The sequence below is a fragment of the Melanerpes formicivorus genome, unplaced genomic scaffold, assembly GCF_026170545.1.
Source record: "Melanerpes formicivorus ecotype bairdi unplaced genomic scaffold, bMelFor1.0.p_v2 SCAF_21, whole genome shotgun sequence".
NCBI lineage: Eukaryota > Metazoa > Chordata > Aves > Piciformes > Picidae > Melanerpes > Melanerpes formicivorus.
Window position 1 is genome coordinate 7,643,724 of NW_027142373.1, and position 16,773 is coordinate 7,660,496.

A 16,773-nucleotide genomic window follows, 5' to 3' on the forward strand; every position below is an offset into this window, starting at 1 on the left:
GGAATGTCAGTCTGAGGTCTCGGCTGCCTTCTGTATATACTTCTTTTGGGGCTGTGTTCTGGCCTCACATGTCAAAATAAATTGAGCTATGTTTTCTGGCAGAAAGCAGAAGGGCTATATCTGGTGAAATAAAAGCTGTGTGGAGAGCAAGATGAAGGCACACAAATCTCTGGAGATGTAGTCAGTCTGCCATTCAGCTTTATTTTAATTTGCTTAATAAATAAATTTTGCTTCTGACAGTCAGCTACTTCAGATTGTAATCAAATCTATCTAGCCTGCATGCTTCTGCACACATATTCAGGCTGCTTTGGTTTCTCACTGGATCAGAAATTAAGAACATTTCTTCCCATTAAGCTTGAAATCTGAGCTATGCAGTGTGGGACTTCAAAGTGGGTGTTTTGTCAGGGATGGGTCGGAGAAATGCAGCTTGTTGGTGACGCAAAGTGCTCGGGAATCCCAGTGCCTGATCCGGGCTGAGGCAGCGCTCCCACTCTGTTACCGTGGTAGGCAAGTTTTGTCATGTCCCATCCTGTCTGTGCCCCCCGCCCTCGTTTGGTCTTTTATGCAGCATTGAGAGATCAATTCAATTCTGCATCACCATCCCCCCTCCTCCCAGGACTGATCTTTAAGCTTCCAGAAAAAAAAAAAAAAAAATTAAAATAAATCCTGACATCAGTAAAAAAACTCCGATGGTACATGGGCTGACACAAAGCATGTGCCAAGGTACCTCCTGACCATGTTTGAGCGAGGATGTCAAGGTACACCCAGTGATTTTGCAGTTTATCCTTGTTCTACACCGTATTTCTTGGCAGGAGAGATCAAATTTCACAGATTTTCATTTCTATATGACTTGGTGTTTGCTAAATAGGAATATCCCATGCTGCCCCCCAAGGCGCCTGCTTGAGGGTATTCTTTTTCTGTGCTAAACAGTGAAGGAGAGGGAGGGAAAGGGCTGGTAATCTTCAAAATACTATTGCAGCTATGATGTTCTTCTCAGAAACATTCTGACTGGAATTTCCCACACTTGCAAGCATTTCTTGTCTCACCACACAGCCCAGACTAGCCCAAACTAACCCAAACTCTGAAGGATTGTTTTTCATCTCCAGCACTGGTGTTCCTGGATGCAACTTTTAACTTTCCCACTTCCTGGGTAGTCACTTGATTACAGTTAAACTTTGGTAACAATTTCAAAATCCTTGGTGTCTTTCCTAATATTTGGCTCGGTGATCCGGTAGCCAGCAGACCCACTCTTGCAGCAGCCAGCATTTCTGATGCCTGGAGATGAAAGGCCATTCTGCATACTTTGGGCTGCATCGTGTCTTTGCTCTGGCACCAGGCAGCTGAGGCAGATGTGGAACAATGGGGGAGGTGAGCTTTGCCCAGCATTAGCTGCAGCCCACCTGCTAGAAGTCCTTAATTTGCTACTCCAGTCAGCCTTGACCTCGAGGTTTGGTTGATGGTTCTTGCGCACATGCCTGATGAGCACCTCCCTTCCTCGCATCCTCTCTCCTGCTGCATCCCGGCTGCCGTTGCTGCCGGCGCCGGGACAGCTTTGCAGCAGTGGTGCCACGTTTCAGATGTGTGAGACAAAGCGGATGCGCTGGGAGTAGGCCAGGTCCACAATGTAGAGCAGCAGGTTCACATAGGTGAAGATGGCAATCACCAGCTGGCTGTCCCAGGGGCACTTGCCCTTGGCACAGGGGCCAGGGCGCCTCGGGGACCCATACTTGCTGTCAAAGCAGAACACCGGCCAGATGACCGCCGCACTCACATACAGCAGCACGGCCCCAAAGGTGTAGATGACCACCGAGCGCTCGAAGGGGAACCATGGCAGGGCAGTCTTACCTGTGACGCTGAAGGCCACTACCACCACTGTGGCCACAAAGCAAAAGCTGTAGACAGCCACGCACCACTGCGTGGCCACGTACTTGCTGTACTGGCTGTCGTTCACCAGTGCTCCAAAGATGATGCAGGCCACAAAGGCCTGCACGATTTTCAAGAGCCCAGAGACGGTGGCCATGTAACTGGTGACTTGCCCTGGTTTGGCCCTGGTTAAGAAGACCTCAGCGGCGTAGGCGATGAACAGGAGGCCGGCGAAGATGCTGGCTGCAATGCGGAAGTCTCTCACCTCACAGCTGATGGGGTAGCAGTCGAGCTGGACGAAGTAGAGAGGGTAGATCACCGCAGCCGTGACAGACATGAGTGTGGCGAGCATGGCAAACGCAGCTGTGAAGTTTCCCCAGGAAATGCTCAGGCAGCTGTGCAGATGCGTGAACTCGCAGGTGATGATGAAGACAGTGATAGCGAAACAGAAGGTCCAGACAAACATGCAGAAAGTGCCATATGCTGCACTGAACCCTCCCTTGTGGGCTACCAGGCTGAACGTGGTGCAGCCAAACGTTATCTGCAGCAAACGAGCTATTCCCACAGGGGACGTCACAGCAGCAGTGTTCAGATACGGCCCTCCTGTGCTCTCCATCATCTTTCCAGTCCAGCAGACAACTCACTTAAAGCCCCTCCACAATGTTCTTGCAGGCTTTTGCTCCTTTGTACTGAGTCACACCTGGTCCTGGATCAGTAGAGCAGCAGCTCGAATCCCCACCTGGTCCGTGCCAGTATCCGTAGGTGCTGTGTGTGACGCTGACTTTGCGTTTCTGCAGTCTTTCGGTGCAGACTTGCTGGCTGCAGGGAGGCTGCTGCCTGGCTCTGCCCACTGGCTGCGATCTCAGGGTGCCGTGATCAGCTCGCTGTGCTTCCTCAGGTCCGAAACCTGCCCTGTGTGTCCTTTCACCGTCTCCTTCCCCGCATGATGGCTGCAGGGATCGCCTTCTCCCCGGAGGCTGACATTTACTCCAATTTAGCTCTGCAGCTGTAGCTCTCTCTGCGCTGTGTGCAGGAACCTAGGGGTATAAATAGGGGCTATATTAATAGTTCTGGAATGAGTCCTGCCCCCCTCAACTGCCGTGAGCCGGTGTTATTTAACACTGAGGCTGCGAGCCCCATCAGAGGCTCTTGATTGTCTCTCTGCTGTCTCTCTAGAAGCATTGTAGGGTCACCGAGCACTGCATTTCTGCAGCAGCCACCCCACGCTGTGGGGGCTGTCGGTGGAAGCAGGCTGTGATCCAGCCACACTGCAGAAACGAGAGCTCAGACCTGCGGACCTAAGGCCCCTGGGCAGGGGCACAAACCCAAAGGCATCACAAGCCCTGTAAAAGGATTTAGGCCAGAGGCTATGATAAAAGCTGACTCATTTTGCTCCATTTAATCTGGAGCAGTAATATATTTACCTGCTGTGAAAGGCCCTGCTGTGCTTTTGAGTGTTACTGAGAGCATGTTGCTGTGGGGATTTTGAGCACCAGTCCTCACTGTCTGCTTAAACTCTTCCCTGTCTCTGTTTTACTTATATGTGAACCAGTTATTCTTGTATCTCTGTATCTCTGAATGCCAAAACCAAACACAATTGTGGAAAAAAAAATTACTTTGATACTCTTAGTTCTGCTTTGGAACACAGATTTCAATCTACAGCATCAAACCCTCCCTCTTGTTGGATCAAAGCTTTCTCAGGTAACTGGTTTTGATACATTTCCCCAGACTTGGTCTCCACCCGAAAGTCTCTTAAATCAACTCTAAAAACTCCAAAGGCATTTTCTGATGTAGTTTCATAATGGGAAAAATTAAAAACACAATGTAGTAGAAAAAGTCTTCACTTACCTCATGGCAGTATTGCTGACTTCACCCACAGACCAGCTCTTGCTCTGCTGGTCCCAGTATGAAAGCAGAACCATCCCAGGAGCTCCACAGGTGCACAGAGTGAGCATGACCAAGGGCCAGCCCAGCTCAGAGCCTTAAAACCCTTCTGAATGGTTCAAGGTAGTCATCAGCTGTGCTGATAAAGTCTGTAACTTCCTAACTGGGAATTATAGTCAGCCCCCGTGCTTGGTATCAGTAACAATTGCCCAGTATAATTGTTTCTTATTTGTATGCTCACATAAGAATGTGACACTCACCAAGGAACTACAATGCACAGGGCTAGATACTGTAAGGAGCTGAGAAAGGTGAATATCTGCCCGAAGTTGTGATCTCAGCCTGAAGTTCTGGGGCAGCCTGGGTTTGTCCAGGTGAAGGACACTGCTGCTTCCTTTCCCACAACCCTTCCTTGTGCTGTGACTGGGGACTCAAATGGGCTGGTTCAGGGAGCTCAGTCAGCTGGAAGCCCACCAACCCCCCTGGAAGAACCCCCATTCTCAGCCATTTGCTGCCTGCGAGATCTGCTGGCACCAATAATGCTGGCAAGCAGGACCACCACCTGAGATGTGTGACTGCAGCAGCTCACACTGCCAGGAAACACTCCTTCAAGTGAGTCTCTGCTGGGATAAAATGGGCTTTGGAGGAAATGCAACACATCCAGTTTTTGGCTGCTTGTTCCTACCCCTCCCCCCTACCCATTTTCCCTACACAACTGCTCTGTGAGCTGGGTCAGGATTTAACTCAGAAAGCTTGCACCGGGCAGGGATTATTTTTAACCTGGAGTCATCACTGGTCTGATTTAGACTGCAGATGTGCATGGGTGTATCCACACAGCAGTGGCATCGACAGACGGAGCAGCCAGGACCAGAGGGCTGGACAGGAACTGTTTAAGCTAATATTGCTGTCTCAAGTCAGTTGTGCTCCAGCTGTGGCTTAAGGCAAGAGACAAATGGAGACAGACAGGTTATAGCAGGATTGCTTATAGTGAAAAGCAGTGGCTGCAGCACTTCAGCAGCTCACAGTCAGCATTTTGTAGGCCATGGATAGTTTTGTGAAATTATTTGCTTGAGAACAGACAAATTTTGAGGAGGTTAAGATAAAACATGCCTACCTTCAGCTGTGCCACCCTCTTGTTACCCCGGTGCCTCTTGTAGGAAAATCCCTCCGATTTTCCTTGAAAAGACCCCTGGTGCTAAATGCAGAAAACCTGCATTCCTTTGGAGTGGAAGCTGAACAATTAACATCACAATAACCAGGAAATGCAGCAAGAGAGCCAAGGATCTCCAGGTGAACTGCTCTCACCCTGAGGTCTTGCCCTACTTGTCTGTGATGTTAATCCTTCACCTCCAGCAGTTTCCCAGACTTTAGTGGTGTTGTATCACTGCCCACATTGTGCCAGATCCTGTAGAGCAGAAGGGCTGTGTTACAAGGCGAAGCTATCGCTGCTGTTGGATTCTCCCCCATCCTGCCTGGAGACACTGCTTTGCTGACCCTGTGCAGCCTCAGCTCCATCAGTGATGCTCTGTTGCACCTAAACACAGCTGAAACCACTCTCATAATCTTCTTAAGCTCTAGCAGGAGCCTCTCTAGATCTTCCACTACCTCCAATACTTCCCCATTGCAGCATTTGGCTATGACTGTACCACACTGGCTCGTGGGGTCAGTGGGGAAAAGTAGATTCAACGCTTAGCCCATGGCAGCGTGATTGCTTATGCTGTCACTTCTGCATCACCTCCTGTCTGCACTCACAGGCAGAGAGCATGAGGACATATCAAGGCCTTGGTGCCACAGGCTGATCATCACAATTCCCTACAGCTGCCCTGCACACTGTGATGCATCAATGATGTCTGGGCTCAGAGCAGAGCTGGTGCTGGTTGCCAGGCTTCTGGTTCCCATCAGAAATGGTGTCTTGGGAGGCAGTGTCAGCTGAGGGCCATGGTCCCCAGAATGAACAGCTGCCAGGAGCAGGACACCAGATGGACACTGCCTTCTGCTGGGGTGTTGGGTTGGAATGTGCAGGTCTCTGGCTTCTGTGGGTCCCCAGGGCCTCTGGGTGCTGCCAGCTGTCTCATTTCCCAGCATCATACAAATGCACTGCTAAAGCACTTAAATTTCATTTTCACTTTAAAAATGTGTAAGCACTAAAGAACTAAAGACTAAAGAACTAAAACCCCACCACTTCTTGCACCCCATCAGCTCAGCTTGTTGCACTGCTCCTCTGAGACCCTGTTCTGCTGAGCAGGCTCTGCCTAAACAGTTGAAGGTTTGTTCTGAAGGGAGACCCAGAGCCACAGACATTTGCTGGTGAATGCCACAGCAGCTCTGCAATTACAAGGAATGTTGAGGAGCCCACATACCCACACATCTGACCAGTAGCTCCTAAATGACAAGTCACAGCTTCTTACAGAGCAAGACATTAATCAGTACAGAAGAGACCATGGCTACCAAACCACCCAGATTTTTAGCCTGGTTTCCACATAGGCAGTGTGCTGCCAGGACAGAGTAGAAAGGGCTAGTGTGGGGCAAAAGCTTGATCAGCAGCTCCATAGCTGCAACAGATGCTGTAGAACTGAGGAGGAAGCAGCAGCAATGCTATCCCACTACTGCTACCATCCTCTTGCAGTGTTCTCATAATACTGATGCTGTCTCCACGTTGTTTGCCCAAGGAAAGGGGCACCTTTCCCCAGAGCAGCCTTTCTGTTCCTGTCCTCTCTTCAGTGTGGCACTTCCTCTTCGCAGCTGCCCTCATTCCAGCATGGAGCTCCAGTTGGCAAGACCGGCAGAACAGCATCATCCGTGGTCTTCATTGTTGCCGTAACTGGGTTTGGTGTGAATTACTTCACCAGATCTGCAGTGCTCCTCCATGAGGGCTAACAAGTGATCTGGGTAAGGTAGTCTCTCAGGCCCTGCTCATTAGCTGTGATTCCTGTAGTGCAGAGAGGCACAGGTCCACCTTATGTGCCTGATGCCCACGTCTGGACCTGTAAGTTATGCAGTGTAAATCCATATACTTTGCTATCATTGACTTCTTGGTTGCATTTTAATTCTGACTCAATCATGTGATGCTTTTGGAGACAATTTTTCCCTCTCAGAGGGAAAGCATCTCATCCAGTCATAAGATCCGAGAGTACAAACACATGGTACCAAATTCTTCCAGCCTTGCCCCTTTTTGCCACTGGCTCCCAGAGAGCAGATGTCACTGGAGATGGACTTAGAAGTGCCAGCTTGACAAAGGCTTAGGAAAATTACATTTATTGCACAAGTACAGGAAGCATAGAGCTGGAAATGACATCCTAGAGATGCCAGTTTCCAGCTATGACTTGAAACCACATTGTATAATTTTTGTAATAAATTAGCCAAGTTCCCCTTTAAAAATATTTCCGAGACTTCTCCTTGTCGCAGAGGCACACTAAGCCAAAAGAGTGATCCCTGACTCCCAGGGATTTTTCCTGTACTTGCAAGGAAAACATCCCATCTGATCGTTCTTTGCCTCTTAGAAATTAACCTTTCAATTAATGTTTTCAGGGAAAAAAAAGTATTCCAAACTTCAACAGTGGTATTTCTACTTTGCTGTTTCCTAGTGGAAATCCATGTCTGGATACAGCCTATGGCACTTGTCCTATCTACAAGAGCAACATCTTGTGTATAGTCTTCCTGCAAACAACTGATACACACAGCAACTTCTCTTGGTGCTTCCAACTGATGAAGCAGAAGTTCTGGCTACTCTTCCAAGTATCAGCACTTTGGATGTGACTCCAGCCCTCAAAGGAATTCCATCTTCCTGAATGCTTTTCCAAATGCTGTCTGCACTGAGAGAAGCCTCTCAATTTAATGGCAACAAAAAAATGTAACCAGTACACTTCAATACCCAAGTCTGTAACACATAAAGGGTATCAGTAATCCCTAGACCGATACAGAAAAACTCCACTGAGAGGTTTTCTGCAGTTCACTTTTTTTTTCCTTTAGATACTTTTTAAACATTCCCTTTTCTTTAGATACTTTTCAAACATCTATAAAACCCATCTTGCACAGCAGGACAGCTAACCTCCTGCGTGCTACTGCCCAACTGTTTGATGAAGCCCATGAAAGATAACCAAATGGCTGCAATTTTGTTCACTTTTGTGTTTACTCACTCAAGACAATGGATCTTACAAACAGCACTACCACTTCAAGCTGGCAAGACCTATCTTGAATGTGCATAGAATTTTTCTAAAATGAGGCCCCAATTTTCTGTGGCCTACACTTAGTCTAACTTGTTACACAAGTGCAAGCAAGTGCAACGTTGGTATTGACAACTTGTGTGGAACGGACGTGAACGATGCTGTTTGTGCAAGGCTGTCCACACCAGCTGCAGTACACTACAGATTAAAGCTTTTCTGGGGCTGCCTCTCTGCTTTCCCCTCTAAGGAACAGCCTCTCCCTAGTTCCAGTTTCAGTCACACATTCCTCATCCCTCCCTCCTTCTCCTCCCATTACCATCAAAGGGGATTCTCTATGTTCTGAGGTGGGTGTGTTTGCAAATGACTAGAAGAATAGAAATATGTTGGTGCTTGTCTCGTTCTCTGCTTTTATGTTCCAAATGCTCCCCATTTTAAGGCAGGACAGATGGTCTGATCAAACATTTCTCTCACTAGAATAGAGGCTTTGCTGCAAAACCAGATCTCCTTGCATCTTACAATGCAATGCCCTGGACCACCTGGCAAATCAGTCATGCTGAAAATGCTGTGCAAGTATGCAAACATCAGCTGCTGGGTGAAAGTCTCTGTACTTAAGACCTCACAGGACAACCTCCTCATCAGAGAAACGACGACAAAGCACGTTGCAAGGGGAAGACAGAAGTCTAATTAATACAAAAACGTCAACACCACCCTCAGCCCTCTCCCAGGCACAAGTGATCATAAGGATAACCCATCTGAATGAGCAGCATATACAACTTTACAAAGACATCGGTATGGTTCTCCAGTCAGCCCTTATAAATAGCATTTTACATATTAAAATAAATATGTCCACATTGCCAAAGTAGCAAGAGGTTTCTTCCTTATTTAAAAAAAAGAAAATATGTTACAAAACAATATCATTTATATTTCTTGCTTAGTTAAAAATTAAAAAAAAAAAAAAGTAATAAAAAAGTCATTTAATAAAATAATACGAAAAGTAAATTGAGTACAAGAGAGTCCATCCCTAGCACGTGTCCTGGGTTTGTACATTGTGACTCATCATGAGATGCTGACCTCCAGGAAGTCATGTAATCATTCCTTCACTTCTAGTTGGACAACAGAAATCCAGTGCTTGCCTCGTTTTGTTCTGTTTGGTTTTTTTTTCCCACCACTTGAATCAAGTCTATGATGTAAAACTCATGGCAAGAGAAGAAGTCCTAGATCTGGGGAAGGTTCTCATTGATGCTATTTATGGCTTTGCTACTCCCTGTATCAGATTGCCTTTGTAACACAGGAAGAGGATGTGAATGGCCAAAACTGAGCCCTGGAGTTTGGAGGTAACGAGTTCCAGTCAAATAGTGTAAGCAAGAAATGGTCTTTTGTTTGTTTGTTTGTTTGTTTGGTGACACATCCTAAGTGTGCAAGAGTGTGGGAGCACGTGGGCGTGTACAGGTTTGAGCATGCATGGGTGTGAGCGTGCGTCTGCCTGCATGAGCGTAAGGAAGAAGATTAGAAAGTGTGGAAGAAGGGCTTAGTCTCCTCCTGATCTAATCTTTCCGCCCCTCTGAAGACCCCTTCCTAGTTACCACTGCTGAGCATCCCTAAAAGTTTACTGGGCTCCAGGCCCTGTTGCTGTGCCATCTTCTGAACATCAAAACCCATGTGCATGAGGAACTGGATGACATTCATCTCCTGCCCTGTGAACTGGTCCCTGATAGTGGGGCACGAGGGGTTGCAGTGAGGCCATGGACAGCTGTCAATCAGATGAATTGGGCAGCCTTTCAGAGGGGCCTTCCCGTTTTTGTTGCTCTCGTGTAGGCTCCGATCCCAGCAGTGCAGGGCACGGGGTAGTGACGTCCCCTTCACCTGGATGTCTGTCCAGTGACTGAAAAGACAAACCATACAGATTGCATCATGAGGGGCAGGCCATCAGCAGTGGGTAATTCCCCTACCACTTCCCTGTTGACCTTTCATAGAATCTGCAAAAGTACTCACTTGCGTGTGATGATCTCATGAGACAAACAGGCAGGAGCAAAGCTAGCACTAAAGGAGAAAAAGAAAGACAAATTAGATCTTGGAAGGACAAAACAACTCCTGAAAAACAGAACCCTCTGGACTAGGTAAAGGGCAGAATTTTTGATGCCCTTGGCAAGAGTTTTAAAGCCAGCAATGACTATCGTGATATGAAACCCCGGTGGAGTGGAATGCATTCAGAAGAGGCTCCATGCTGCCTAGCAGTGTGCATTTGCAACCAGACACCTGAGTACCTGCTCTTATATGAAGCAGGTAAGGCACACTAATGGTTCCTCGTCTAGGTGGTTTATGACCAGTACTTTTCAAAACATCCCTCTGAGCTCAATGGCTGTGCAATGGAAGGGAGTCACAGACCTCACCTTGGAGGTAGGAAAGGAAAAAAAACACAACACATTCCTATTGATAACAAAGGGTAGATGATAACTGTGAAGCTAGAGATCACTTTGCACTTATCCAGAAATGAGAAAGGAAAGATTCTCGATGCAAACTGATAGTTACCAAATTCACAACACTCATTCCTGCAGAGATCTGAAAATTCTGCTAGGATGCTGGACAAGAATGTCTCTTAGCAATACACAAGTGAGGTTTTCCCTCAGGGAAACACTTACGTCACATCCTTCAAGGTGTTTCTCAGCTCCCTACCCAGATTCTGGATGTAGAGCCACTGCCCTTCCTGAACAGGCTGGCCAGTGAGGTGTACATTGTCTACAGTAAGCTGGGCCTCATCAAAGAGCCACTGGACAACAAACACTGGACCTGGAAAGACAAAAGAAAATGAAAAAGGGCTTGCTCTAAGTTAGGTGTGGATACAGAGGAAACCCTAGAACCCATTCTGTATCTCTCCTGATACTTACATCGAAGAGTAGGATAAATCTTATATCCAAAAAAGCAATTCCATTCCTCTCCCTCTTTAAACTGCAGCTTACAGCGTTCAGGAACAATACCATTCCAATACCTAGAAGACAGAGTAATTAGAGAAGGAAAGGCACAACTCAAGTTGTAACAATGGCCTTTCCACATCCCAGTCCATTTCTCTTCTAATTACAGTTCCAGCTTATTGTCACCAGAATTCATTCTTGGCTACAGAGTCCCATCAACACATTTTAGAGCATTTCCAGTTGCACACATTCTTTTGCATGTCTGTATTTCAAATTATTCTCTTTTCCAATAAAGTAATTTTTAAAACCCCACTGATGTAGATGATAAATACTCTTTAAATATCTAAATGAAGATAGAGGAGGAGATTTTCTCCACACTCCAACTTCTTACAGAAGTGTACTTTAGAGCATCTGATTGTACCTTATTCCTCTTCTGATGGCTTCTGTTGGAGCACAGGTTATGGTATCAATACAGTCAGTTCTGCGATACTGTTTATTATCCAAGAACCATCCGGAGTCAGCCAAGCCTCGAACCTGGATGCCTTGATAACCCATCTCCTCCAGCTGCTCTGCCACTCGATCCACGTTTAGGAGCACTCCAGTCCCTCCAGCACTGCAACAGCAACATTAACGCTGCAGTCATGAAACGCACACAGCTACTCCATGGTTAGCTAGCGCACAGATCCTCTCACAGCAGTGACACCCTATGAACAACTTCACCTATGCACAGGACAATCCACTGCTAACCTGGCAGTCACTACCTTATTCCCTCCCTTTGCCAAACACTCAAATAAAAACAGAGCCGAGTAACAACCTGTAAGAACCTGATATGCCAGAAACCAAATCGTGCTCTGATTCTTTCTTTTTGGGAGATACATCTGCTTTATATCACTTGCAAGGGGTTTGGCTGCCCCAAAACTGGAAGAATCTGAAGTCAGCAAATTCAGTCTTTGCAACTTCTCTGTTACACCCCAGTGTAACACACACTGAGTGTCCAAGGCTTTACGCAACACAGCATGATTCAGAGCACCTGCGTCAGGGCAACTCTGGCATTTTACATCAGATGTCCTGAGTCTCTTCACAGGAGGCACACTGGTGTGGGCCAACAGCAGCAAGCACTCTTGATGCAGGGAAGAAAGAACACATTGCCTCTCTTCCCTCCCTCATACAAAGCTTTTACCTTCTTGTTATTTTCTCCTAAGTGTACCTGGACCAAAAGCCAAGGAAATGATATTGTATCATCCCCTGTTGCACCACTTAAAGGGGAACAGCGAGAAGATACAGGGTTTCTGTGTGTTACTGCATCCCTAGAAGAAATTTTTCAGGACCTGCTGAGACCTCTTCCCTAACAGCTTTCTACTATGGAAGTCTCCTGTCTCCACCACAGGAAATCATGTAGATACCTACCTGCTCCCTGCTAGCAGCAACACTTTTGCAGTGCCAAGACCTTTTCCTACCAGCTCCTTTATGACCTCCTGAATGATCAGTGCTCCCATGAAGGCATATTCATCTGGAAGAGAGAGCTCAGTGTCAACAAAACTGTTTCCTGTCCAGGCTAAGACTTTTGCTTCCTCTCAACAAATACTTAGGAACCTTACAAAGGCATTATGAACCTAAAACTGAGCATGTTTTCTCCACCTGTATCAAGTAGATCTAAGAAGAGGTACACCCCTGTCACCATACAAAACTTGCTTCCCTGAAAGCGACTTAGATTGTCAACAGAATACACAGCAATGTAAACACATCTTCCTACAACACTGCTTGGGAACTAGCAAACTTCAAACATGGAAAATGGGAAGGAAGGTGATGGGACCCTTTGTCCATACATGAGGAATGAGTACACCTTCCTACCACCTGGAATCTCAGTTCCAACTTACTGCATACCTTTTCTTCCCAATTCATAAAGCCAGTTTAGATAAGCAAGGTTTTACCCACTCAGACCACTGCTTCCCCAGCACCACTGAAAGGCAGCCCTGTGCTGAGGTGTAACTGCTTCACAGGAACAACTGTGTGAAGCTGTGAGGAAGTAAACAGCCCCTCGCTGTGACAAAAGGTTTATCTGTGCTAACCATGAGTGGTCAGTTTCTCAGTGCTAATGTTTAAGGCCAGAACTTGTAGATCAACTCAAAGCAAAGCATTAACCTTCTGCCTTTGCAGTGCCACATTGTGGAGCATCTCAGGCCAAATTCCTTTGTCCCCAGCAGGAAGTATCAACAGTATTACCACTCTGGCCAAAGAAACTCTTAATGAACAAACAAGAGCAGAACTAAGCCCCCAGGCACCAATCCTGTGTAAGCTGGTAAACCCAGAGGAGCACAAGAGGTGGAACAGTTCCATCTGCATGAACTCCAGCTTAATCTGGAAGAGGATTCCTTTAAGCAGACTCCCTAAACTCTGTCATTACCAAATGACAGCTGATGGCAATGCCTATAATAAAACAAATTATTCTTTATTCCCATAAGAAACCTACAGGCAGCTCCTTTCAAAGGCCAAATATCCTCCTGACAGAAGTTTGAACTAAATTCACCGCACTTGCCCCCGAGATCAGCAAAGCCAAAGTCACATACAACAGACCATGGTTCCTCAGCTCCAGCATTTAATTTGCTGTGTGCTGGAACCTGAAGAATCATCTAAAAGGAAATTTTTTTATATCTAATCCTTGCATACTGCATCAGTGTAACATCTCTGCAAGCAGGGGCTCTGAACTATGTCAAAACAGCCTGAGCTAAAGAGATCAGGATGTTTTATCTGGACGTAGCTCGATATTCTTTCCTGCCGTTCAGCAAGAAAAAGCCTGTTCTTTATTCACGTAATTTCACAGAAGTCTGGCCATATCCTTTCATGTGTGATGTCTGGGGCAGCAACAGCCCATCAGCAACACTCACTTTTCTCAGACTTGGAAGAGGCACCACTCCAAACATCACTTGAGCAATAAGGGATGAATCTGTAAGAGAGAGTTGTGTGAGTACTGACGTTCCTTTGACATGCAAGGAGGGGTGAGAACAGGGTCAAGTAACTGGAAGAAGATTAAACCTTGGGGAGGGGAAGAGGGAAGAGTTTCTTGTCAAGTTAGACAACTTACCTTATTGCACACCAAGTGACAATTACAACTGCCTGGAATTTTCTCCTGAACACTGACAGTTTTACTGAGGTAAACCAATAAATGATTTGTCTTTTAATCAATCTAATTGAAGCATGGAACTCAGTGGACACAACGATAGGCCAAGAATTTTGCTCTTAGCTGTCCCACTGATGTGGTGGATGGCCTGCCCCAGGAAAATCTCTGTGCTTGTTTTTCACATGAAAAATGAGAGGACCTCAGCAAGGCAGTGTAAATGCTGACCTCAACCACTGGAGGTTTTTGTAGGAATTAAGTTATCTTCCCAGTTTTGGTTCTGGCTTGCAGAATGCACATTAACATCCTGCTCTTCTGCTTTCCCCTCCCATACAGATGCATATACAAACTGGTGACTTTCTCATTTCTCTTCTCTGAACCAGAAGAGCTGCTCCTCGTTCCGCCCCTCAAACTGACAATGCCTAACACACTATCAGTGTACCACTCACAGCAGGATTTGCCACTTCAGCTCTTTGAGAGGGCTCTCTAAGCTATCCTCAGTTTTAATTCATCAGATCACCCCACGAGGCCAAGGAGATCAGACCTCAGACTTTCTCCAGACCTTGCCAGAGCTACTTCTCAGAACTGAACTAGAACAAATGTGGAAACAGACAATTTCCTCTTGCAAGTGTTCGCCTCATCTGTCTCTGAAGCATTTCTGCCAGCCTAAAAGGCAGGAGATGCTGTTGAAATGTAAATTAATTTCCCTCCGTTGTCCCTCCTTACACCATGTTTGCGTTCCACCAGTGGGGATTTTCTTCTGGCTGTGATGACAGGATCCCAGTTCCTGCAGATGGGCACAAAGAAACAAGAAATGTACAGAGAACAGCCTGTGACTTCAGAGAAACCGTATGAGCCTCAAGCAGGATCTCTGACCACACAGAAAACAAACATCCACGAGGGGAAAACATTGGTAAGGGAAGTAGAGGGAACATTTCTAAATTTGCCTTTAGGCAGATGTAACTTTCCAGATTTGATTCATGCTAGAGATGAAGCCTGCTCAGAAACCTCTTCTAGTACTGAGAAGAACCTGTGACACACATTTAAAATTAAGCACTTCCCCAAACCCCAAATCCTAACTGGTGAATTCCTCTGTACCAGGATTATAAAGGCTGTGTGAATGACAGAGGTTTGGGTGCTGAGAAAGCTGGAGTGTAGGCAGCAAGAGTGAAGAGAATATGCTCAACACTTCTGTGCTGACCAAGGAGCCTGGTGGTCCCAAGTGTGGGTATCCAAGGTGCTAATCTCACCTGATACATGAGCTACAAACACTTTACATATGCAGCAAACATCTACTTCCACATAGGGAATCATCCCTTGCACACAGGGAGAAGGTGGAACCATGCAGCTCCAGGTGAAAGCTCAGATCTGGTTTCTCCCTATGCCCAGGGCCAGTCCTACAGGCACATGCAACCAGCAGAGTGTGAGAACATGCACCTGACAGGGAGAGAGGCCTCAGGACAGCTCTTCTTACAGGAGTAGGAGAAACACAGAGTCTCTTTATCAACCAAAACACTGAAGCACAGCTCTGCAGACCACAGCAGGTGTGAATACCTGTGTGCATTTAAAATAACCAGAACTGCCCACCAGTAACCAGCATATATCCAAACACAGGCTTGCATCTGTGTGTCCTGAACCGGTTCATAGTGGAAACACAGGTGTGTGCTCAGGTGTCCCCTGGCCCCTGGGTGGCTGCGATGCCACCGGGGTGGGAATGGGCACCCGGCAGTGAGCATGTGCCTGCAAGGACACTGATACTGCAGGCAGCTGCACCGTCCAGGTCCCGCTCCCCGGGGCAGTCGCACCGGGTCTGGTGGGGGACACTCACCCACACGAGTCGCGGGCCACTCCCGGGAGCTCATGAGCCTCCGCATGGTGTCGTACCGGGTGTCGCAGTTCTCCCTGTTGAAGCAGTACCACCCTCCTGGTGAGGGGAGAGAGGGTCAGCCGCCCCGCACGGCGCCGGCCCGCGGCGGGCAGCCCCTCGGGAGCAGCCCGCTGGGGCAGCCTATAGCTGCTTCTCCGCTCCCGTCTCCGCCTGGTGCGGGGATGCAGGGACCGGCGCTCACCTTCCAGGAACAGCAGCCACCGCCGGCTGCCCTTGGACTCCTTGAGGTAGTAGCTGCGGACAAACAGAGAGAAGCGGCGCAGCCTGAGCAGGAGCCGGGCATAGCCGCAGCGCTTTGATGCTGCTCGAGCAGGAGCGACGGGGCCGAGCGCGGGGGTGGTGGCGGCAGCAGGGTAGCGGCCGCCAAGCCACACGCCTCGCGCCGCTGCCGCCCGGGAGGCGCTCGCTGCACCTGTCGCCGCCGCGTCGCCCGCCGCCGCCGCGAGGTGGCGCCACAGCCCTCGGGGGGCCAACACCGGGGGCGCGCGCGGCGAACCCGAACCGGGGCTCGGGGGGCGCGCGCGACGAGCAGGAGCCGCAGCCGAGAGCTCGGGGCCGTGGAGACCCGGCAGCGAGCGGCACAGGCCAGCCTAGGGGCGCCGTAACGGACGGGACGCGGCGCGGGGACTCACCCGGCCGGGCTGCCGTCGTTGCAGGTGACCGAGGCGTTGTGCAGGAGGTGCAGTCGCAGGTCGTGCGGCAGCGCCTGGGCCGAGCAGGGGTACAGAGACTGCGCCAGGCTCTTGACCTGCGCCATGAAGCTGTCCATGTTGCCCTCCACGGCGGTGAAGTCCAGCGGGAAGCTCTCCGCCGCCGCCGCCTCTCCGCGATCGCGGGCCGCCGGGCCCCGCCGCCGCCAGCCTTTCCTGCCCTCGCCGCCGGGCCCGGCGTGCAGCAGTCCCAGCAGCAGCAGGAGGTGCACGGCTGCCGTGCCCATCGCCGCCCGCCGCCACC

The 16,773-nt window shown here is 48.5% G+C and overlaps 2 protein-coding genes across 2 annotated transcripts; both read right to left on the reverse strand.

Annotated features, from left to right (window-relative positions):
* Window positions 1-133: 133 nt before the first annotated feature.
* On the reverse strand, window positions 134-3,788 carry MYADML2 (myeloid associated differentiation marker like 2). The gene is made up of 2 exons (XM_068151354.1): window positions 3,712-3,788; window positions 134-2,900 (listed from the first exon to the last, which is right to left on the reverse strand). The coding sequence occupies exon 2, from the start codon at window positions 2,480-2,482 to the stop codon at window positions 1,574-1,576; it is 909 nt and encodes a 302-aa protein (XP_068007455.1). The 5' UTR covers window positions 2,483-2,900; window positions 3,712-3,788; the 3' UTR covers window positions 134-1,573.
* A 4,911-nt stretch (window positions 3,789-8,699) lies between these two features.
* On the reverse strand, window positions 8,700-16,773 carry NOTUM (notum, palmitoleoyl-protein carboxylesterase). Its single transcript, XM_068151355.1, has 11 exons — window positions 16,452-16,773; window positions 16,001-16,053; window positions 15,760-15,855; window positions 14,658-14,718; window positions 13,702-13,760; window positions 12,224-12,326; window positions 11,238-11,429; window positions 10,793-10,893; window positions 10,547-10,694; window positions 9,900-9,947; window positions 8,700-9,789 (listed from the first exon to the last, which is right to left on the reverse strand). Exons 1-11 carry the CDS (start codon window positions 16,754-16,756, stop codon window positions 9,483-9,485), a joined length of 1,473 nt encoding a protein of 490 aa, XP_068007456.1. The 5' UTR covers window positions 16,757-16,773; the 3' UTR covers window positions 8,700-9,482.

Bases quoted from the DNA above. Each gene is read 5' to 3' on its own strand.
- MYADML2 (XM_068151354.1), bottom strand. From the start codon at position 2,482: ATGATGGAGAGCACAGGAGGGCCGTATCTGAACACTGCTGCTGTGACG.
- NOTUM (XM_068151355.1), bottom strand. From the start codon at position 16,756: ATGGGCACGGCAGCCGTGCACCTCCTGCTGCTGCTGGGACTGCTGCAC. The intron at 12,327-13,701 runs GTGAGTGTTGCT...TCTCTCTTCCAG, and splicing joins CTCTTCCAAGTCTGAGAAAA to ATGAATATGCCTTCATGGGA. The intron at 11,430-12,223 runs GTAGGTATCTAC...TTGCTGTTGCAG, and splicing joins TTGCTGCTAGCAGGGAGCAG to TGCTGGAGGGACTGGAGTGC.